At 41.3% G+C, this 24,317-nt stretch overlaps 2 protein-coding genes across 2 annotated transcripts in view; one reads left to right on the top strand and one right to left on the bottom strand.

Annotated features, from left to right (window-relative positions):
- The window catches only part of LOC133640073 (ADP-ribosylation factor GTPase-activating protein 2-like), a 43,431-nt gene extending 41,614 nt beyond the window's left edge, over window positions 1-1,817 (top strand). Inside the window, exon 16 of the mRNA XM_062033695.1 lies at window positions 1,219-1,817. Coding sequence (XP_061889679.1) covers window positions 1,219-1,239 — 21 coding nt within the window. The 3' untranslated portion in view covers window positions 1,240-1,817. The remainder of the gene's footprint in view (window positions 1-1,218) is intronic.
- A 7,826-nt stretch (window positions 1,818-9,643) lies between these two features.
- LOC133642398 (peroxisomal membrane protein PEX16-like) overlaps window positions 9,644-24,317 on the bottom strand; it is a 75,026-nt gene continuing 60,352 nt past the window's right edge. The window contains exons 8-11 of the mRNA XM_062036563.1: window positions 20,769-20,841; window positions 17,013-17,135; window positions 12,934-12,998; window positions 9,644-9,765 (exon numbers count right to left, since the gene is read on the bottom strand). Coding sequence (XP_061892547.1) covers window positions 9,707-9,765; window positions 12,934-12,998; window positions 17,013-17,135; window positions 20,769-20,841 — 320 coding nt within the window. The 3' untranslated portion in view covers window positions 9,644-9,706. The remainder of the gene's footprint in view (window positions 9,766-12,933; window positions 12,999-17,012; window positions 17,136-20,768; window positions 20,842-24,317) is intronic.

The following is a 24,317-nucleotide window of genomic DNA, read 5'->3' as shown; positions in this document are numbered from 1 at the left end:
ATTGCGCAATGTTGCAAAAGATGTTGTCAGTGTCTAAAATCTGACCAAGTAAAAACAACATGGGAATGAATGTTGGAAAAGGCAAGCATACTGGTAAACCAAGGAAAACATTGTGTCAAGACAGAAAACTTTAAACAATATGTTTTGAAAACAGAAAATGCACAGGAAAAACAAATAAAGAACAAATGTGCGAAAACTAAAGTCACTGTCTGTGACCGAACTGTAAGAAAATGCCTAAAGGAAACAGGATTTTAATACAGAAAAGCTAAACAAAAGCTATCATTAACAACTAAACAGAAAAAACAAGGTTCCAATGGGCAAAGAAAAGGCAATTGTGGACTATGGATGACTCAATGAAAGTCATATTCAACTAGTCTGCATTGGGGAAGATGGGGATGCTGGAACTTTTTCAATGAGATTTATGAAGATGACTGCCTGAAGAAAATATGCACATTTCTACAGTTATTAATGATATGGGGCTGCAGGTCAGGTAATTGCACTGGGAGATGGCTGTCCTCACATTTTCAATACATACACAAGTTATCATTGACATTTTGGACACTTCTCATTCCATCAATCGAAATGGATGTGTGGGGATGATGACGCATTTTTTCAAGTAATATTGCATCTTGCCATAGAGCAAAAACTGTAAAGTATTTTCTTAAATAAATAAACGAGGTCAATATCATGGCTTTCAAATAGTGTGAATCTCTTTCCTATTGAAAATCTGTGGTGGAAATTGGAGAAAATGGTGGATGACAAGACTCCAACTTGCAAAGCTGATCTGACAACAGTAATCAGAATGTTGGGGCAAGATTGATGAAGAGTACTGTTTGTCACTCGTTACAAAGTCCATCCCACAAAGACTGCAAGCTGTTATAAAAGCCAGAGGTGATGCAACAAAGTACAAATGGTGTGTTGGAGTGTTTTTTGTTGTACATGATTCCATATTTTTTTTACCCTGCTAATCTAAAAATTAACCTGTTACTGGCAACCACAATATATATTTTCTTGATATTTTTTGTGTGTTTCTTAAAGTCAGACATTTGCCATTTGAGATGACTATAGTTTTGTGTCATGTATGTTATCTGCTATTTTCCTTAAAAATTAAACAACTGAATGAACATCCTCCAAGTTGGGTGATTGCAACATTTCCAAGGGTTTGTAGCAACTGTTTATTCTTGTTTGACTGTTTTGTGTGTGTGTGTGTGTACTCAGGATCGCTATGGCTCCTACTAAGCAGCCTTGAAGTACTCGCACCTGTGGCAAGAAGAAGTAAAAATGAAGACCAGCTCCCTTTTAACATGTGCTTTTGGGCAGAGATGTAACCAGAGACAAAGGAAGCAGAAATAGTTTTCCATGAGGAAAGAAAATCTTCCTTCTCACTCCCCACATTTTTAGAGACTGTTTTACAGGAGTGAGTCAGTATTTTTCTCTCTCAGCATTTATGAGTTTTTATTTTCATAAAGGAAACCCTGTGAGATTGTCATTGTCATCCTCGTTTTGGTCTTAGATTTTCAAAATGATGTCATAATAAATTCTATATTTTCTTCCTTGAACATAAAGCTGTGTTATATTGTTATCAAAAACTTAATGTTGCTCTTTTGTTTTGTTGTTGTGATACTAAAAAGTGGTGCAGCCTCAGTTTGAACTAAACTCAAAAAGTTTGCATTCAGTGTTGGTGTCACTGCTGCTCACGTAAGTGTTTGTCGTTTGACATGAACCACTGGCAGCCAGCTGTCTCCACCATTTGTGAGCTTGGAGTTGTATATTTTTGTTGGGACATAAACTATGATTAAAAGTTGGATACCTTCAAAGGTTTAGTTATATAATTTTTGAGTGTTTTCTTTGTTTTTGTCCACCAAACTTTTGGTATCGTTCAGATATCGACTAAAACATGCTAAAATGTTGCCCTGGTTTTGGTACACCGTCTGTTATACGCCCAAACGTTGCGCTAATCCAGACACTTTCTCACAAATCATTAGTGCCCAAAAAAAGGATCCTACATGTCTCTGAATCACTCAGTTACCCCTTTTTTATTGAGTACGACCGAAAAGAATCATCCTGTCAAGTAGAGGTGGTGACGAACCCCAAGATGCAGAGACGTTAGGCTTGGTGCAGGAAAACATGATTTAATGTCCACAAATCAAGAAAAAACACAAACCAGGAACAGGCAAACTGGAACCAGCAAACAGGAAACGAGGAACAAAAAGACAGCAAGCTGCAAACAGCTACATGATACAGCTTACAGCTACAACAACAATACTCCAGCACTGACTGGAGGGCAAAGCAGGTCTAAATAGCAGCTGGCTGATTGACACCAGGTGTGGCCAAGTGCCAATCAGCTGCAGCTGAGGGGAAACAGCGCTTAGGGCAGGGGTCGGCAACCCGCGGCTCCTTGACCACTCTGATGCGGCTCAGCTACATACATGCCGACCCCCCCGATTTTCCCAGGAGATTGATGGATGTCAGTGTCTCTCATAAATTACTCCCAGGGAAAAAATAATCCTATTTACACTCTAATTACTAAATAAAGGGCGTGCCCTAATTGCACTGCAGTAATTGTCCTCTATAGCATTTACATACAGCGTGCCAGTCCAGCCACATGTTGCATGTTGTTATTACTTGCACACACAGGAGACAGCAAAGCATACTTACTCATCAGCCACACAGCTTACACTGACGGTAGCCGTATCAAACAACTTTAACATTGTTACGTTACAAATATGCGCCACACTGTGAACCCACACCAAAAAAGAATGAAAAACACATTTCTGGAGAACATCCCACCGTAACACAACATAAACACAACACAACCATTACCCAGAATCCCATGCAGCCCTAACTCTTCCGGTCTACATTATACACCCCCGCTACCACCAAATCCCCCCACACATCAACCCCCCCCCCCCCCCCCTCCGTGCGTTGGTTGAGCGGAAGAGTTAGGGCTGCATGGGATTCTGGGTATTGGTACCGTCAGTGTAAGATGTGTGGCTGCTGAGTTAGTACGCCTTGCTGTCACTTACGTGAGCAAGCTGAAATTGCATTCTACATGTGGTCGAGCAGGTACACTGTTAGGGCAGACTGTAGAGGGCGCCAAATGCAGTGTCATCACGCTCTGATATTCGGGAGTCTCCCGGGAAAAGTGAGAGGGTTGGCAAGTATGACGCTATCAAGCGCCATTAGTTCAAAACTCGCGGGCTGCACTAACATCAAATTTCCACATTAAAGTGCGTGCCGGTGCGTGTGTCGGAGACCCCTGGTTAACATAGCACAAAGCATTTAAGCTTTGTATGCAGTGTTTTTCATTTTAAAAAATGTTTTGTGGCTCCCATTACTTTCTTTAATTTGTGAAACTTGCCAAAATGGCTCTTTGAGTGGTAAAGGTTGCCGACCCCTGGCTTAGGGAGACAAGCAGGAAACTGAACCTATATAAGAGCGCTGACAGGAAATAAAAACAAACAGAGGAAAAACCAAAACATAACTAAACTGTCAGTGACAAACCTGACAGTAGCCCGCCTTCCGATAACCGATACCAGACGTTCTAGAAACCCCCCCCCCCCCCCCCCCCATAAAAAAGTCCAAAGTCACGGGAGGGTCGAGGGAGGACAAGGCAGTGGGCCAAGTGTTCCCGCAACCAGCGGGGAAGAGTCAGGTGGCGACGGTGAGTTGAACGCCACCACAATTGGCGAGGCAGTCGCCCATAGAACGACCACATGCGGACGAGAGGTCCGCATGCTGGTGCCTATTGGCCGCCAGCGCGTCAGGCCAGCTGGAGGTCGCGTAGGCGACGATGCTGGAGACGCTGGCGAAGCCGTGGACGGCCCGCCAGGGAAGAGGAAGACGACGTCGTCTGCGTGTGCGGAACCAGAGACGAGGAAGACGACGTCGTCTGCGTGTGCGGAACCAGAGACGAGGAAGACGACGTCGGCGGCGGAACCAGAGACGAGGGAGACGACGTCGGCGGCGGAACCAGAGACGAGGAAGACTACGTCATCTGCGTGGGCGGAACCAGAGACGAGGAAGAAAACGTCGTCGGCATGGGCGGAACCAGAGACGAGGAAGACGATGTTGTCGGCGTGGATGGTGGCGTCTGCAGGCCCTATGGAGTGGATGGTGGCGTCTGCAGGCCCACCGGAGTGGATGGCGGCGTCTGCAGGCCCACCGGAGTGGATGGCGCGTCTGCAGGCACACCGTAGTGGATGGCGGCGTCTGCAGGCCCACTGGAGTGGATGGCGGCGTCTGCTGGCCCACCGGAATGGATGGCGGCGTCTGCTGGCCCACCAAAGAGGATGGCGCCGTCTGCTGGCCCACCGAAGAGGATGGCGCCATCTGTTGCAGATCCTCTGGGCTGAGAAGTGGCTGTGCCTCCCCAGCTGCACAGCTACTCATAGCCCCCCCTTCAGGGGAAGGATCCAAGACGTCACCAGATGGGCCCACAGACGACAGGGATGGGTGGGAGAGGGCTTGAAATGAGGCCGAACTTTTCCTCAATTCAGCCATCATCGCCAGAATCCCGTCAGGCTTCTCCGCCATCGAAATCTCCGCGGGGTTCGTATTAGGCTGGAGTATTCTTTCAAGTAGAGGTGGTGACGAACCCCAAGATGCAGAGACGGCAGGCTTGGTGCAGGAAAACATGATTTAATGTCCAAAAATCAAGAAAAAACACAAACCAGGAACAGGCAAACTGGAAACAGAGAACAGGAACCAGCAAACAGGAAACGAGGATCAAAAAGACAGCAAGCTGCAAACAGCTACAGGATACAGCTTACAGATAGTAGCTTACAGCTACAATGACAATACTCCAGCACTGACTGGAGGGCAAAGCAGGTCTAAATAGCAGCTATGTGCCAATCAGCCGCAGCTGAGGGGAAACAGCGCTCAGAGAGACAAGCAGGAAACTGAACCAAAATAAGAGCGCTGACAGGAAATAAAAACAAACAGAGGAAAAACCAAAACATAACTAAACTGTCAGTGACAAATCTGACACATCCACCATGGGGCCAAATAAAGTTTTGATTGCAAGCACTTTGACAAAGGTGAGCAACACTATTGGATTAAAAAACAAGAACTGACAAAGAAAGAACCATGAAATGTAAAATTGATGGTCATTTATATGTATTTCACATTTTTGTGTGTCCTAAGTGGAGTATTTTTTATTTGTATTATTTCTTATGGGAAAAATTGATTAATTTGTTTTTCATGCGATTTGGTCTTTGTCACACCATTTGGTGCAGATTACCAATGAAAACCGAGGTACCCAGTGCCTAGGGTTGCACGACAATATATATTTGACTAACACAATAGAGCTTTTAATATTGGGGTGACACCCATATTTGTTTGTAGATAGAACCGTGAGAGACAAATGTCGCTGCACAGAAGAGCTGGCAGAAGAAGCTGAGTTTGCTACTCACCAAAAATACATGTAAACAGTATACAAGATCACCAAGAAATTACAGGGGGTTCAAGGTCACTCCCAGGATATGCCAGTGAAAGTTAAAGATGCAACAATGATCATAGAAGAGTATGCAAAGCAGGATAGGTGGAAAAAACACTTTCAGTAAGTTCTTAACCAGCCAGATCCATCGGTGGTCTCTGACATTCCCGAAGAAGACCTGGTTTATTTCCCCTGACAGAGGGGAAATAACAGTGGGAGAAGTCAAGGAGACCAGCCGAAAACTAAAGACTGGAAAGGATGGTATATGTCCATACATGTTTAGGCGGAAGATAAAGATACACCTCACATCCTCAGGAACATCCTTCAGGACATATGAAACAGCGAGACAGCACCAGATAACTGGAAAACTGGTGTAATCATCTAACTACCAAAACAAAGGGAACTCTGGGGAATGCAACAATTGGAGAGGCATTACACTACTCTCACTCTCAAGCAAAGTTTTCTGCCATTTTATTCTCCAATGTATTAAGGCAGCAGTAGACACAATACTACGTGAAGAGCAAGCAGGATTCAGGAAAGGAAGGTCTTGCATAGATCACATCTTTGTTCTTTGGCAAATACTGGAACAATCAAAGGAATGGAACAGCTCACTCTACACCATATTCATAGATTTCAAGCAAGCGTTTGACAGACTCCATGGCAACTCACTTTGGATGATCTTGAGAAAATACGGCATCCCAAAGAAGCTGGACAACATGATCCAGTCTCTTTAATAATAATATATTTAATTTGGTATAGCGCTTTTCAGGGTACTCAAAGACGCTTTACAGGGTAAAACTTAAAATATAAAACAGTTAAAAGTAATAATACAGGAAATATAAAAGAAGTACATAGTAAAATACGTAACACTGGACATTACAAGACACAGAACACTAATCACAGGTTAAAATCAGATCTGAAGGTGTGTTTTGAGAAGGCTTTTGAAGGTAGGAAGGTCTGAGCAGTCCCGGATGGGTTTGGGGAGAGAGTTCCAGAGGGTGGGAGCAGCGATGGAGAAGGCTCTATCACCCCAGGTCCGGAGCTTGGCTCTGAGTGGTGGGGAGAAGAGGTTGGCGTCGGAGGAGCGGAGGCTGCGTGAAGGGGTATGGCGGTGAAGCAGGTTGGTGACCTCACCAACCTGCTTCACCAACAACCCGCACAACCAGGCCCCCTGCTACCTAGCAGGGGGCCTGGTTGTGGATGGCTTTGTGGGTGAGGAGGAGGATTTTAAAGTGGATCCGGTGAGGAACGGGGAGCCAGTGGAGTTTCTGAAGGACTGGGGTGATGTGCTCAGGGGAGCGGGTGTGGGTGAGCAGGTGGGCGGCAGAGTTTTGAATGTTTTGAATGAGGATTTTGGAAGATGAGCCGTAGAGGATGCTGTTGCAGTAATCGAGTCTGAAGGTGATGAAGGCATGGATCAGGGTTTCAGCGGCAGAGAAGGAGAGGGATGGACGGAGAAGGGCAATATTTTTGAAGTGGAAGAAAGCAGTTCTTGTAATGTGGTGTTCAAAAGAGAGGTTATTGTCCAGAATGACTCCGAGGTTGCGGATGTGAGTGGATGGGGACGGAGTGGAGTTTTCGACAGAGAGGTGGAAGTTGTGAGCAGTTTTGGTGAGAGATTTGGGACCGATGATGAGCATGTCAGATTTGTCGCTGTTGAGTTGGAGGAGGTTGGAGTGCATCCATGATTTGATTTCAGTGAGGCAGTCGGTGAGGGTGAAGGAGTTACGGAGGAGATGGATTTTGTGGAGACGTATAGCTGGACGTCGTCTGCGTAGCAGTGGAATTGGAGGTGAAGGCGGCGGATGATGTTACAGAGGGGGAGCAGGCGACAGTTCTTTACAAGAACTTTAAATGCCGTGACATTCACAATAATGAGCTGGAGTCAAACAAGGATGCATTCTGTCACCGCTACTGTGCTCCCTGGCAATTGACTGGGTGTTGCGATGCAGCAATAAAGGAGAGCGCAGAGGCATCCAATGGACTCTCACTTCAGTTTTGGAAGATTTGGATTACGCAGATACAGCGTTACTTTCACAACGGTACCAGGATGCACAACAAAAGACAGACAGCCTCAGCCAGTACAACTTATAGTCAACAAAAAGAAGACCAATGTCCTGAGGAATAACACTGCAACCACCAACTTTATTCCTGGGAATGAAAATCCAATAGAGGACGTACAGGACATACAAACTTGCTAAAAGTAAATTCTAGATTATATTTCATGCAGCTCTCACCTGGTAGTACACAAATGTGGCCAGTCTGACAGGCTGGTCCCTTTCACATCCCCCAAGATGGCGAAATAGACAAGACGTTCCTGCAGGATTTTTGTTTAAATCCTTTGTGAGGATTGCAATGGAATCTTCATCTGAACAAAATTATGTGAGCGTCCCGTCGATCGGGATGCGTGAGGAAATATTATAGTGTTTGTTTTATTCTGGTTTGTTATCTTTATTTTGTATGTTTAGCACCTAGCAATGCTGCCGATGCTAGTGTCACAATGAATCTGCGTCCATCACTCGGCTTCTAAACTTATTGCTCATCCTCTTTGTGATCAGGCTCAAAAATATAAGGATCCTGGATCATAATTTCTCAAATTTAATAGTTGTTGGCTCTCACAAAGTCTGCTTTGATTAGCATTGTTGTTGATAGGGAAGGGATCTTTGGTTACTAGCGCGACGTCACATGATCACGTAACTGGCTTCCTCATTATCTCTCAAAATGACTCGGGAATCTCCTTGAGATTGATACTATTTCGATCATATCTATTTATTCGCAAATTCTTGAAATCTTTTGGTGTCAAAAATCAGACATATATGATAATAGCTTCAATATAGAGGCAACTTGTTTTTCCACTCTAAGGGCTGACAGGGCCAGATGGAAATTCCCTGCTTTGCCTCAAGGGCCAGACGACCCAGAAGAGGACTGACAGAGAATATATATATGTATATGTACGTATATATATTATATATATATATAATATACATACATGTATATATATGTATATATATATATAATATATATACATGTATATATATATATATATATATATATATATATATATATATATATATATATATATATATATATATATATATATATATATATATATATATATATACTGTATATGCAGGGTACACCCTGGAAAAGTTGCCACCTCATCACAGGGCCAACACAGATAGACAACATTCACGCTCACATTTACACACTAGGGCCAATTTAGTGTTGTCACATAATTGAAACAAAAACACACACATTAGCTTTCTCTAATGATAGCAATGTGGCAAAGTTTTGCTACTGATGTTACCAATCATTGAATGTTTAGCCTATTGTAAAAAGACTGCAAATTGTTAGTTGCTTCTCTGGCATAGATTTTGTGTGTGACAGCCAGACTTTTCCTCGGGTTGAGAAGCAATTTTTGTTTTAACCTATGAGGACTTTTGTCTTCTCTGACTTATAAAAGTTGGATACTCGTTCTGAACAAGGCCAATGTGTCAAATCGTAAGGTTCATGCGTTTGGACGTGAGCTTTCACACAGTTTTGGATGCCTGTTTTTTTTTCAATCTTTTTTAACAGCGGGCAGTGTGACGGACGTACTAATGTTGGCATCCTAGTACAATACATGCTCTCTGCCTGCATGGCCCTTCTTCCCCCCTTAGCTTATCTGTACCTGTCATTTCTTCTAATCTCGTGCCCTCACGCCTGCTTTGAAGTATATAAAAGAAACAGAACTGCAAATAATATCAGAGTGTAAAACTTATCCACACTTTTTTAAAAACTGGACATACAAGAACAAGTTGTTTATTATTATTAAGACTTGGATACTTTTGTTTTTGGCTATTATTACATGTTTCTAAACAGCACTCTGAGACTAAGAGCACTTTTTTTTTGCCTTACAAAAGTCTGACGTAAATAATTGGTGGTTTCCAACACACACACAGCAAACCTGCTTTTGCAGTTTCACAAGTCTGTCCAAGTTGAACACAAACCTGTCTTCATCATGAAATCGGTTTATTGTGTAAGATGAATTGTTGAGATGTCTTCCAGTCTAGAAAAACGTACAAGATCAGTCATCTTTCTTCCCGCTGGCACATTCTCCACTTTGCCTGCGTACTTTGTCAAATGATAAGGGCTTAAAAAGAATGATGCCACGCGTTCCCAGTCGCAATAAAAAAAAGTGTTCAGCTCGAAGATAAAGGACAAACAGATGGCAAAATGTTTATTAAAAACTGACTTCTCAAGAGTTCATTTGATTGGAAGTGGTGACTTTTATCCCCAATTGTAGAAGTATATCTTCTGCCAGCTGGGCAAGTAATCCATGAGAGGCCCTGGGAAACACAAGCACCTTGTTAATGTTACTTTAACCTATTTACTGTCAATCAACACTGACATTGAGTTTGGTTACACCATCCTATTATCATTACTCCCCTTGTTCACATCAGACGTGTCCAGTCTTAGAAACATATTTTGTCAAGTCAGGGTAAAAATGCCAATAACCTGTAGAGCTTCTATTGAAATCTTATGTCGAATTGTGAATATGGTAATATTTTTAATCTTAATTCTATCACAACAACCAAACATACTCTCCATTGTATTCAATTTTAACAAGGTAAATTAAAAACATACAAATAAAATGGTGTGTGTCCAAATAGTCTCGGGGCATGTGTGTCTGGCAGGGGTCGGTGCCTCAGGCTACTGTCGCCGGGCTGTGTCTGCGGCCCCTGGGTCCCACCGTCCACCCCTTCCGAATGCCCGTCTTGGTTGGGGCCTGCTGGATCTAGTCCCAGCATCTATCATGGCAGCCTGGTGCGCTGCAGAATGCTCTGCAAGTTGACCAGCTGCTGGGGTAGTCAGCATGTCTGTAAACTACCTTTCTCCTTTTTTTAATTTCTTTTTTTTCTCCTCCCTCAGGGGGAAGCTCCGTCAGGGCAGTTGCCGGATGTTCCATCTCCATCGTTGGGTCCTGCGGGGAGACTCTGGGCCCCTCGGGGCGTCCCGTCTTTCTGCCCATGTGGGGTGTGGTATCTCGCTGGCTTGGGGGATGGCTGTCCCCTGTTTCTCCCGTGCCTTGTCCTCTGCTGGGCGCGTCTGTCTTAAGCCTGCCGTTGGCTCTGCCGAGCGGCACGGTGGACCCAGCTTTGGGGTTTCTGTCGCTGGCCAGCCTGGCTGCGTCGGATTGGTGGTGCCTTATTCCCTGGGCACCGCACATGCTGTTTTGGGTTGGGCTCTCTGGGTAGCTGGAGCCGTACTTTGGCTCCCGCACATACTGGGAGCTAAATATATTGTACGTACAAATTCACAGACATACTCACATACACACAATTATTCATACATATATACACACGTTTTAGTCCTGGTCGTGGAACTGTGGACCAGCTCTATACTCTCGGCAGGGTCCTTGAGGGTGCATGGGAGTTTGCCCAACCAGTCTACATGTGCTTTGTGGACTTGGAGAAGACATTCGACCATGTACCCCGGGAAGTCCTGTGGGGAGTGCTCAGAGAGTACTGTCTTATTGTGGCGGTCCGCTCCCTGTATAATCAGTGTCAGAGCTTGGTCCGCATTGCCGGCAGTAAGTCGGACCCGTTTCCAGTGAGGGTTGCACTCCGCCAAAGCTGCCTTTTGTCACCGATTCTGTTCATAACCTTTATGGACAGAATTTCTAGGCGCAGTCAGGGCGTTGAAGATATCTGGTTTGGTGGCTGCAGGATTAGGTCTCTGTTATTTGCAGATGATGTGGTCCTGATGGCTTCATCTGGCCAAGATCTGCAGCTCTCACTGGATCGGTTCGCAGCCGAGTGTGAAGCGACTGGGATGGGAATCAGCACCTCCAAGTCCGAGTCCATGTTTCTCGCCCGGAAAAGGGTGGAGTGCCATCTCCGGGTTGGGGAGGAGATCTTGCCCCAAGTGGAGGGGTTCAAGTACCTCGGAGTCTTGTTCACGAGTGAGGGAAGAGTGGATCGTGAGATCGACAGGCGGATCGGTGCGGCGTCTTCAGTAATGCGGACGCTGTTTCGATCCGTTGTAGTGAAGAAGGAGCTGAGCCGGAAGGCAAAGCTCTCGATTTACCGGTCGATCTACGTTCCCATCCTCACCTATGGTCATGAGCTTTGGGTCATGACCGAAAGGACAAGATCACAGGTACAAGCGGCCGAAATGAGTTTCCTCTGCCGGGTGGCGGGGCTCTCCCTTAGAGATAGGGTGAGAAGCTCTGTCATCCGGGAGGAGCTCAAAGTAAAACCGCTGCTCCTCCACATTGAGAGGAGCCAGATGAGGTGGTTCGAGCATCTGGTCAGGATGCCACCCGAACGCCTCCCTAGGGAGGTGTTTCGGGCACGTCCGACCGGTAGGAGGCCACGGGGAAGACCCAGGACACGTTGGGAAGACTATCTCTCCCGGCTGGCCTGGGAACACCTCGGGATCCCCCGGGAGGAGCTGGACGAAGTGGCTGGGGAGAGGGAAGTCTGGGCTTCCCTGCTTAGGCTGCTGCCCCCGCAACCCGACCTCCGATAAGCGGAAGAAGATGGATGGATGGATGGATATACACACATACATATATTCATTCATTAATACATACATACGCGCACACATTGGTACTTACCCATATACATAGGTAGTACCTACACACACACATACACAGTACATACATACACACTCATGGTACATACACCCACACACACATTCACTGTACAAACATACATATACACATACTGTACAGATACATTCACTGAACAAACATACACATACACATACTGTAAATATAGAAGCACATATGCATACATACACTCATGCATGTAATACCGTTTCATCACATATATATTGTTGTTCCCCTATGGGAAACTGGGTAAAACATGGCACACTGACAAAACGTAACCTATTGTTACTATAACAATCTACAAGGTTAATACAGTTCACTTCTCTTTCTACCCCTCCATTTATTTGCTTTCTTTTGTAATTCAAGTTATCATTCAACATGTATTGTTGCATTTGTAACAATTGTATTGCTGATAATAAAGGTAATTAATGTTATTATTCCATATTAATAGTGCTATTTCTATTGATATTTGTAATGCTCCATTTGTAGTGTAATAATGTTCATTGTAATTTCTGTTATTAATATTTACTTCACTAACTGCTTCTTTGCCATCACTTTTCGTATCATATTTTTACACGTTGTATTTGCTGATGTTGTTCTGTTGTTGTCTCTCTGTCTTATCCCCCTCTTGTCCCTGCAATTTCCCCCTCTGTCTTCCTTGATTTCCTCTTTCTGTACCCTACAGCTTCTGTCCGGTTGCGCCAAACATTGAATAAATCCATTAATAAAGTCAAATACAAATAAGGCAACAAGAGAAGTATCCCACACTTCTCTTTTGTAAAGTAAATTTGTACAGCCGATATGGGCATCTACATCAACTATATGATTTGCCTGAGTAGCTGGACAGGACAAAAAATAAATAAATAAATAAAAAGCAAACACGTGAGTGAAGAGTACTTACGTGCGACAAGGCCTATTCCTGGCACGTGATTGGCCAGAAGTCGCAGCAGGAAAACAATCTTTTCCCTGCAAATGAAGGAACACTCTTTTTAATATTTGCGAGTTATTATTTGCAAAGAGAAAAACAGCATTCATGCAGGTAAAGACAGACTGTATCTGACCAGTAGTTAAGTTGGGCTCAATACCTATTGTGATCATTTCTTCCTCATACTATCATCAATATTATCATTTAAATGCAACCCAGTATTGTAAATGTTCCAAGTAGGGGCTCCACAATTCAACTTTTGATGCAGATTCCCTCCACGCTAAATATAGCATCATAGTTGTGGCACAATAGAACCCTTCTGCTGCGTCTTCTCTTTGGCAAAGCAGGTGTGTTTGTAAGCGGAAGTACAACACACACAACGACAGTACCATTACACTGTCATGTGTTTATGAGCGAGGGCGAACACAAAAGGGGCCCAAATACGCATTTATTCCCCCCAAAAAATAAATGAATAGGAAACACTGACGATATAGTATCCATGTAGAGTGGACAATGCTCTTGCGGGAAGACAAGCCAAGCTGGGCTTTGGAGGTGTAAGACATAATAGAGAGGAAAACAATTTTCATGAATACTGTCATAATTAATCAGATTCCAATTTAAAATTGTGCCCAATACACAATAAAACACAGAAAAGACATCAAACAAAGAAAAACTGTTGCATGAATACAGTTAGGCCAAATTATTCATACCTGGGCTACATTTTCTGAATGATGTTGGCCTGAAATTACTAAAGAAGATAATAAAAGATTGCAAAGACTGTAATTTTTTTTATGGCTGAAGGATATTTTTTCCAAACCCATACAGATAACTTCCTGCTTGTCAAGACCAATACTCATAACCGCAAACTTGTTGTTTTTTTTTTAACCTAAAGGGGAACTGCACTTTTTTTTAATTGCTCATATTTTACAACCTTTATGAGAGACAAGCACACATATGTCTTTGTTTTTAATTTACGTTCTAACTTCTACATAAACTTAAATAAAAGTCCTCTTACAATGGAGCCAATGGTAGCCATGTATCTTGCGTCTCTTGCGTTTATTCAGACCATAAAACCCAATAAATAACCATCCAAAAAGCACCAACAATACTTCATTTACATTTTGTGATGTAAATATTAACTGGTCAGATGAAGCCTCATTAGGTATTAAGATTAAAGTACCAATGATTGTCACACACACACTAGATGTGGTGAAATTTGTCCTCTGCATTTGACCCATCCCCTTGGGGAGCAGTGGGCAGCAGCGGCGCCGCGCCCGGGAATCATTTTGGTGATTTAACCCCCAACTCCAACCCTTTATGGCTGAGTGCCAAGCAGGGAGGTTATGGGTCCCATTTTTATAGTCTTTGGTATGACTCGGCTGGGATTTGAACTCCAACCTACCGATCTTAACCACTTGAGTCAAATGGTTCAAGAAATTCTGGAAGCTGCAATGCATGCTTCAGCACAAGACATCACCTGCTTGTCAAATGTATGATTACAAATAGCTGTATTTGAACCACAGAATGTGTGATGCATTGAATTGTTGCATCTGTCCTGGCTCTTGGAAAAGACAGTGATTAACAGGAAATGTTTGACCGAATGGTTTTGCTAGTTAAATTAACACAAGTATAATAAAATGTTTTATGTGTTATATATTGTGTTTGTATTTTGCCAACATGGTAGAATCATATGATAGGGCAGGTTGTATGATGTTTTTTGTCACCTTGAGCAAATGGCATAAAGAGGAAAATGACAATAGAATGTAACTTGTGATGTACAGAACAGAGGAGATTTATTTCATTTTAGTTTTAAGTGATTTTTTTTTCTTGACAAAACCCTTGCAGCAATTGAATTCTGGTGGCTGGTTAAAAAAATAGTAAATACAGAATCCATCCATTTTCTACCGCTATTCAGAATGCGTTACTTTATTAAACGTAATGTTTACAGTGATAAACAATTTCAAGATCCGACGTTGTCGAGTATCAAACCCACATCATGAGGCATAAAAGTCATATGTGCGAACCGTTACACTACCAAGTATCTGCAGATTTGACATGCAGAAGTTAGTTATTTAGTATTCATAAGAAAGCGGTAACTGGTTTCCATTAAGTTTACCGTCATTTTTTTATTCTATTGGCATTTTAAAAACTATTTTTATTCTTTATCGAGATTCCAAACTGACATTTTCAATGGAGTTTGGGCGGTTCATGAGTTGTCGAATCTCCCGCCAACATCTGAACTGCGCCCAAAAGCGGTCATGTGGTACAGCCTGGCAGCGAAGCTTCACACGTCATCATTTCAGGCTCCTCCCCTACAGGAAGCAAGCCTAAGTTGATATGCGTTTCGCGGAAGCTCTTGTTGTTGTCTCTTTGTCTAATTCTCCTCCTGTCCCCGCAATTGCCCCCTCTGTCTTCCTTTTTTTTCTTCTTTCTATCCCCTCCTGCGCAAAATATTTATATACATTTGAATAAAGTCAAATACAAATAAGACAACAAGAGAAGTACCCCACACTTCTCTTTTGTAAAGTAATTCTGTACAGCAGATATGGTCATCTTATTCAATAATGTGATTTGCCTGCGTGGATGGACAGGAAAAAATAAATAAATAAATAAATAAATAAAAGAGTAAAATATGTAAATATTACATGCTATTATGATTGCGCCCGTTACTACATTACATAAAGTATATACTTACAGCATGTACATAAAGCATTGATGGAGGCGTTTGGTTGTTTATAAGGGCTTTAGAATAGAGCGACTCCATAGGCTCAATTGTAAGTGGACTTTTGTTGTATTTATTTACTAGTTAGAATGCATTAAAAAAAAAACATGCGTGCTTGCCTTTTATACATTCTGAATGATAGGGAAAATTTTAAAAAAAAGTGTAGTTATTGTTTATAGTTTAAGGACTTCGGACAAAATGAGCCCAGATCAAAATCCGGGATACTAGACAGATGGGTGATGACAAATTATAAATGATTTTAGCCTACGCCATAGGACGTGGGCAGGGCATGGGGACAGACTTTAATAGTCAGTCTGACGAGTCGGCAGAAAATGTAAACACTCCACAAACAAGGTCTGATGTTGATTAAAATTCGTGTATGATGAAAATGATACTCTGAAGCTGTGCATACGTCACTTCCTGAATTAGTCAGACAACAGGAAATGACAATTGTGTGATCTCTGAGTTGCATGGGGGTTTGAGAGCAGCTTTCATTATCTTATGGTCAATATATCTCCCTAACCTATATGCCTTTTTTGCACCAGTTTAAGCCAGAACGTTCACATGTAACAAATATAAACTTACACTCCAAATTTTAGCAAGGCATAAATCACTTTTAGCTTAATTGTATCTTTTTGAGATTTCCATTTATTACCTCCGCCAGAATGTTATGCAATCGCCGGGGTTTGTCAGTTAGTTAGCAAACTTAACACAAAAATGTATGGGCGGATTATGTTGCAACTTTTGGGAAGTGTCTGAAATGGGATAAGGAACAATTGGTTAGATTTTGGACCTGATCCGGATCATTTATACTATGTCACCTTTTGTTTACGCTACAAGCTTTAACCCTTGTGTGTGAATGTTTGTGTAGCCCAGCAGAAAAAACTGTAGATGACAGAAAAGAGGGTTCACTTTGTTTCTTTCATTCCGCTATCAATAGCTCAAAGAGTAATGGGCAGATTTTGATCAGCATTTCAGCAAATCTCTGAAATGGCATAAAGAATAAGTCATTACATTTTGGGATTGATCCAGATAATGTCAACATTACCTTATGATTACGTTAGAAGCCTAAACTTCTTTGTATAAATGCAAGAGGCACTGGTTTCACTTTCAGACTTTCTTTCGTTCTACAGTTATGGGCACATTGTGATTAAACTTTTAGGAAATGTCAGAAATCGGATGAAGAAAAAGTGATTACATTTTGGGATAATCCGAATCATTGTCTGATTTCAGGACTTTTTTATTTACTATTGGCAGGTTAGGCCTAGGAGGTCTGCGCTCTCCAAATTATTTTCTAGTTCCATTTGTGTTATATGGCCTAAAACATACTTACTCTGAATATATGTCATAAAACGGAGAACGAACAAGGTAGTAGAGCAAAATAAAGGTTCTCCTTCTCATCTCTTCTCTCTCCCATCTGTTGTCAAACTTCTTCTTCTCATGGAGCACCGCAAAGCTAGACAGGAAAGAAGAGAGGCATTTTCATGTCAGTCGTCAACATCTTTTACGTCTGATTCTAAGAAGAATGACATCCTGACGTGCTTAAGTACGTAAGCAACATATTTCTCAATGGTAGGAGATGCCAATATGTGACTCACGCTCATTAAAATGTTGCCCTTGGCTAATACCTTTGTATAGCCAGACAAGTATAGTAACTCATCTCCTGTTGTTTGTGCTGCTCAAATTGTTTCATACATGTGAGTGATAATTATAAAATGAAAATTAAGCTAGGTAATAGAAAAGTTAAAACAAAACGCTAAAAAGAAAGCAAGACATCGGTAAAACAGTTTTCCTGAGTTCAAAGTCAGTTGCCCTTGTAGCTGTTTGTCCCGTATTTGAACATTTCTCCACGTTTAGTTTGCATTGCAGATAAGTCAAACAGCCCCGAAATGACCAACCAGGGTTTTACACGTAAGCATTCTTCCTACGCACAGTAACACATGTGCAGACAGTATATTGTATGATGGAGGCAGCACAATCCTGCAGGCTGATGAATGGAGAGGTTCTCCTTCAGTATAGTACTAAGAAGTGTCTTTCATACAACGTGTGATTTTTGATGTATTTTTGAAAAGAAAACAACTCTCTCGCAGGTTCATACATTACACGTATGAGTGTAATCTTTTGGATGTCTAAATAAGTCGATATGGCCAAGATGGCCAGAGCTTGAGTAATGGAAGTACATAATGGTGTGCTTTGGTAACTGATCACTGTTGTGCTTTCTTTGCTTGTCTTTTTTGTTGCATAGTTGAAGACTAAACAATTGAACTTAACCAGTTCTTCAGAACAACTCATATCTAACATATTTATTTTAGTTACACGATTTCTTAATTTACGATAGATCATCTCATCAGAAAGTACACCAGAAGAGTCCGCCAACTTTTTAGCCTGGTTTCGTTGTAAGTGCTTTGAGCTCATTCCCTAACCAAATGGCGCCCCCTGGTTAAGAAATGAGCTCAAAGCACTTATGAAGCAACGTAACCAGGCTAAAAAGTTGGCGGACTCTTCTGGTCTACTTTCGGATGAGATGATCTATCGTAAATTAAGAAATCGTGTAACTAAAATAAATAGAGGTAATAAAAAGGTATATTATCAGACAAAGATCTATGACTTTAGACATGACGGAAAACAATTGTGGAACATTTTTAAACAATTAATGGGAAGATCAGCATAATGTAAAACAAATTCGTATATAGAAGTTGGTGGAGCTTACCTGACTAAGCCAATGGAAATTGCCACATATTTTAATAATTACTTCACAAACAAGGTGGAAAATCTGAGAGTGAACATGACGCCTTCTGATGGCTCCTCCTCATGCACATTAAATGAAAATCATATAATGAAGGGTAAAAACTGCAGGTTCAATTTTGTACCAGTTAGTAGTTCTGAAATTAAGAAATTGTTGTCATCACTGCCATCTGATAAACCTGCTGGGACGGTCATGCTAGATGGCAAATTGTTAAGAATTGCGGCATGCTATGTATCAACTCCGGTTTGTCATATATTTTATAAATCATTAAGATATGGAGTCTGTCCTGGGGTTTGGAAGGAGGCCAAGGTCATCCCTCTACCCAAGGACAAAAATAAAAATTTTACTGGTAAAAACAGTAGACCAATAAGCGTACTTCCTGTTCTTAGTAAATTGATGGAAAAAGTTGTTTTCAAACAAATTCAAGATTACTTTACCTACAACAAACTGAAGTCGTGTTCCCAGCATGCTTACAGGCAAGGTCACTCAACATCTACTGCTCTAGCTCACTGATGACTGGCTGTCACAAATGGATGTCAAGAAGATGGTTGGCACTGTCCTGATTGACTTTAGTGCAGCATTCGATGTCATAGATCACAACATAATGATCTCCAAACTGAGAAAATATGGTTTTAATACTATGTCACTTTCTTGGATGTTGAGCTATCTATCAGGAAGATCACAGAGAGTGTTTTAATGCTAGCCTATCTGAACGCAAGTACAATTACTGCGGCGTGTCTCAAGGAAGCTGCTTAGGTCCTTTACTTTTTATTATTTTTACTAATGATCTTACCTGTGTTACAACAAACACCAATATGGTTATGTATGCAGATGACACAACTCTATACAGCACTGCCTCTACCTAAATGACCTAGAAAATAACTTAAATCAGGACCTGGAGAGAGTGTCACTCTGGGTAAATGATAGTAAACTTGTTGTGAATATTGACAAAACAAAAAGCATTCTTTTTGGATCCAGGCATATGCTTGTTGATGACCCTCAGCTTCATATTTCAATGTCAGATATACCTATTGTGCAAGTCAAAAAAGCAAAACTGCTTGGTGTGCTATTAGACAGTCAACTGTCATGGTCCGATCATATTGATAGTATTTTAATGACAATGGGAAGAGGTTTAGCCATGGTCAGGAAGTGCTCCACCTTCTTGACATTCTCAACAATGGCTCAAGTCATACAGTCCTTTGTTTTCTGTCATCTTCATTACTGTCCTATAATATGGTCTGCTACGACTAAGTCTGACCTGCACAAACTGCAACTTGTTCAAAACAGAGCGGCTAGACTTCAAATAAACTTAACACAAATGTCAGGAATTTGGATATCTTAAATAATTAAAATCAACAGAGAATCAAATACTGTATATTACCTCAATTGCATGTAAAAATCACACAAAAACTTTAAAAAGGAGATAGCAATCAACACCTTTACCACTGTAAATATGTACCCATCATCTGGAGAAAATAAAGCCATTATGACATATACTGTATGTGGGCTGAGGAATTACCAAAGAAAGATCACAAAGAATAACAAAAGGCCTAGGTATTCACTGATGACTTCATGACAATGAAACCCCAGCACAACAGTAACACAATGTTGTTGCGTTTAGACTCAGTTGCAGTAAACATTAATGCTCAACCTATTTTATCAAGCTGGATTTCAGTTGCAAATTAGTTTGCAATCATTAGTTAAATTATGAAAGTTATTTTTAATCATTGTTTTCCAGCAATTTTAATATCTGCACAATGTGGCTGAGCTGGTTCTAAATATCCTGTTTGTCAAGAAATGACAATGAAGTCAGATAATTACACTTGAACTCATTGTGACTTAATAAAGTTAAAGTACTACCGATAGTCACACACCCACACACTGAAATTACTCTCTGCGTTTGCCCCATCCCCTTGTTCCACCCCCTGGGAGGTGAGGGGCGCAGTGAGCAGCAGCGTTCACCGCGCTCAGGAATCATTTGGTAATTTAACCCCCAATTCCAACCTGAGTGCCAAGCAGGGAGGTAATGGGTCCCATTTTTATAGTCTTTGGTATGACTCAGCCGGAGTTTGAACTCACGACCTACCGATCTCAGGGCGGACACTCTACCACAAGGCCACTGAGTAGGTCTAATAGTAAATGTTTGCCCTTCAGAAAATTATAATGTAAAGACTTAAGAATAGTAGAAAGATGACTCAAAGAATATCTCAAAGTTTTCTACAGTATTTGTGTAGGTCAAAGTTCTTCCACAACAGATACAAATTAAGGAAAAGTGCTTGTCTATATATGTATTCCATTACCTTTTTCAGCTACAATCATATTACAAAGAAGACATGTGCATACCTGGAAAGTTCAAGAGCTGCAGAGATGATCCATGGTTTCCAAGACTGTTTCCCACACAGTCCGAGGCATAGTACTGCAGTCACAGATTGCTTTTAAGGACAACTCTCAAGTAATAGAGATCGAGCAATAAAGCTACAGTGCAATTATTTTTAGTAGCTGTACATTGGCAAAAGTTTAAGTTACAAGCCTCTTCTTCGCTAATTGGCATAGCCAATGCCACAGTAAACACTGTAAGATCTGCCCAAAACATCCTGTTTTACTTGCTAGCCTTAGTTTGTACCTATAGATTGGCATAACTTTGTTTTGAAACAATTGGAACAAATAAAGTGAGTGTGAAGTACAGTGCTGAGAAAAATAAGTGGATTATATTTATTGAATTAAAGAAACACAATCATCCAAAAACATGACAGACTGTATAACCAATTTAGCAGACTGAGCGTAGCATTATTAGACTGCACTATACTGAAGAAGGAGGAGTCTGTAACAACAGCCAAGGATGTAAAATGAAATATGAAGAGAATTTAATGGTGTGTTTTGACGGCTCGAAGAAGATATCATAGAAGTCCCCTCTCCAAGGTGAATGCTGTACATTATTGTATTACTTCATAAAACTACTGTAGTTGTTTGTCATACAGTGCATCGTATTGTTTTTCACAAAATATTTATCTAGAAGTTATTTTTTCTTTTTAAAAAGGCATGTAACATTTTAAAAGTGTGCTGTTTTGGTGGTGCCAAGCAATTGATTTCAATACAGTTCAATGGGCAACATTGATGGGACGGCGTGGCGAAGTTGGTAGAGTGGCCGTGCCAGCAATCGGATGGTTGCTGGTTACTGGGGTTCAATCCCCACCTTCTACCATCCTAGTCACGTCCGTTGTGTCCTTGGGCAAGACACTTCACCCTTACTCCTGATGGGTGCTGGTAGCGCCTTGCATGGCAGCTCCCTCCATCAGTGTGTGAATGTGTGTGTGAATGGGTGAATGTGGAAATACTGTCAAAGCGCTTTGAGTACCTTAAAGGTAGAAAAGCGCTATACAAGTATAACCCATTTATCATTTATGATTTGAGCTCCGTCATAGAATCAATTGAGCTCATAAGTTCAGGTGCTACTACAAATGTTTAGGGTTTTTGATAATTCATGTAGCAATGGCTTCAATTTAATAACACATTTAATTTGAGGAAATCCTTAAAAAATGTGGCAGCTGACATCATTCATGTATTCTCCATACTGTCACTGCACTTCACAAACATCCATTGTTAAGCACAAAGCACCTATCCTGTGAGGTGAGCTGGAGCCTATTCCAACGGACTTCCGACAAAAGGCTGACACGTGGGGACTGAACCTACGCTAGCTGCAAAGAAACAAATCAGGCACTGCACAAATCTGTTATCTTGTAGACCAGGGGTCACCAACGCGGTGCCCGCGGGCACCAGGTAGCCCGTAAGGACCAGATGAGTAGCCCGCTGGCCTGTTCTAAAAATAGCTCAAATAGCAGCACTTACCAGTGAGCTGCCTCTATTTTTTAAATTGTATTTATTTACTAGCAAGCTGGTCTCGCTTTGCTCGACATTTTTAATTATAAGAGAGACAAAACTCAAATAGAATTTGAAAATCCAAGAAAATATTTTAAAGACTTGGTCTTCACTAACTAACAAAGAAACAGATAACAGATTTGGTGTCCAGTTCAAAGTGTGACATGATTTATTTAAAAATTTGACAGTTATTTGTACAAACATGGTGCAAAGTAATTCATGATTTGTTAAAAAATGTTAGTGGCTAGCTAGTTAAAATGGGATATTGTGATTTCACAAGACTGTCTTAAAAGTGATCATTTGAAAATGTTCAATTTGAAAAGTGTGCACTTAGAGAAAATATAAAAATAAAGTGTTGCATATTGATATTTATCTGTTCCTATATAGTATATATTTATTGTGAGAAATCATTAAGATGATCAGTGTTTCCACAAAGATAAATATCATTAATTATTAATAATAACAGAGTTAATGGTAAATTGAGCAAATTGGCTATTTCTGGCAATTTATTTAAGTGTGTATCAAACTGGTAGCCCTTCGCATTAATCAGTACCCAAGAAGTAGCTCTTGGTTTCAAAAAGGTTGGTGACCCCTGTTGTAGACTGTTGCCACCAAGTGGTGAAAATGATTAATGAAGGCATCAACACTGGGACATTTAAACTGTGCAGAAGCTTGAACAAAACAGTGATTCCAAATGTTGTGTTTTGAAGAAAATGCACAGAAAAAATTGTCACACAACCACTAAATAAACACTTAGCGTCCAACAATCGTTGTTGAACTCTTATAGTTGGGTTTCAGGGCAAAAGTGACTAATGATTTAACTATGAACTATGGACGTCGATCCAGCATCTGTGTTGCTACTCCTTGATCTCAGCACTGCCATTGATCACAACATTCTTTTAGATCGCATCAAATGAAGTAACAGGAGCTAAAACAAGAAAATGCTAAGTCTCACTGAATCTCACTGAAAAGACGCACTGTGTATCTCATATCGATGTGACCGTTGAGTATGTTAAAGTCACCTGCGGAGTCCCACAAGAATCGATTCTTGGTTCTGTACCCTTCAGAATTTACATGCTGCCGCTTGCCAACATCCTATGCAAACACGGTGTTAGCTTTCACTGGTGACGACCAACTTTCCATGCCCCTAAAGCTGGCCAACACACCAGATTGTAGTCATCTGGAGGCATGTCTTAATGAAATTAAACAATGGATGTCTGGCAACTTTTTGCATCTTAACCCCAAGAAAACGGAGATGTTGATTATCGGTCGAGCTCGACACAGGCTTTTGTTTATGGATACCACTTTGAAATCAACAATAAAACAACTGTCCAAAGCGACACCGAAAATAAATCTTGGCATTATTTTCGATCCAACTATTGTTTGAGCTGCACGTTAAGGATGTTACTAAAACGTCTTTCTTTCATCACCATAATATTGCTAAAATTTGTCAACCAGTGACACGAAGATCATTATACATGAGTTTGTTATGTCTTGTCTCCATTACTGTAACGTATTATTTTCGGGTCTCCCCCTCAATGTCCAGCCATAAAAGATTGCAGTTGGCGCAAAATGTGGCTGCTAGACTCTTGGCCAGAACAAGAAAATGGGATCATATACCCATATACTGGCCCACGGTACATTGCAGGTGCGATTTAAACACTAAACGCTCCAGCACCATCTTATCTCTCCACTTGTATTGTGCCTTATGTTCCGTCCAGAAATGTACGTTCTACAAACGCCGGCTTATTAGTGACCCCCAGAGCCCTAAAAAGTCTGCAGGCTCAAGAGAGTTTTCCACTCAGGCTACAGTACTCTGAAATGCTCAACTTGGAGATGCTACTTCTGTGGATGCATTCAAGTCCCACCTTAAAAATGTATGTATATACTCAAGCCCAGGGGTACCCAAACTTTTTGACACGGGGGCCACAATGGGTATATATATATATATATATATATATATATATATATATATATATATATATATATATATATATATATATATATATATATATA

This window comes from Entelurus aequoreus, linkage group LG02 (genome assembly GCF_033978785.1).
Source record: "Entelurus aequoreus isolate RoL-2023_Sb linkage group LG02, RoL_Eaeq_v1.1, whole genome shotgun sequence".
In the NCBI taxonomy this organism is placed as follows: Eukaryota; Metazoa; Chordata; class Actinopteri; order Syngnathiformes; family Syngnathidae; genus Entelurus; species Entelurus aequoreus.
The sequence above is the reverse complement of the archived record's forward strand: the minus strand, read 5'-3'. Positions and strand labels throughout refer to the sequence as shown.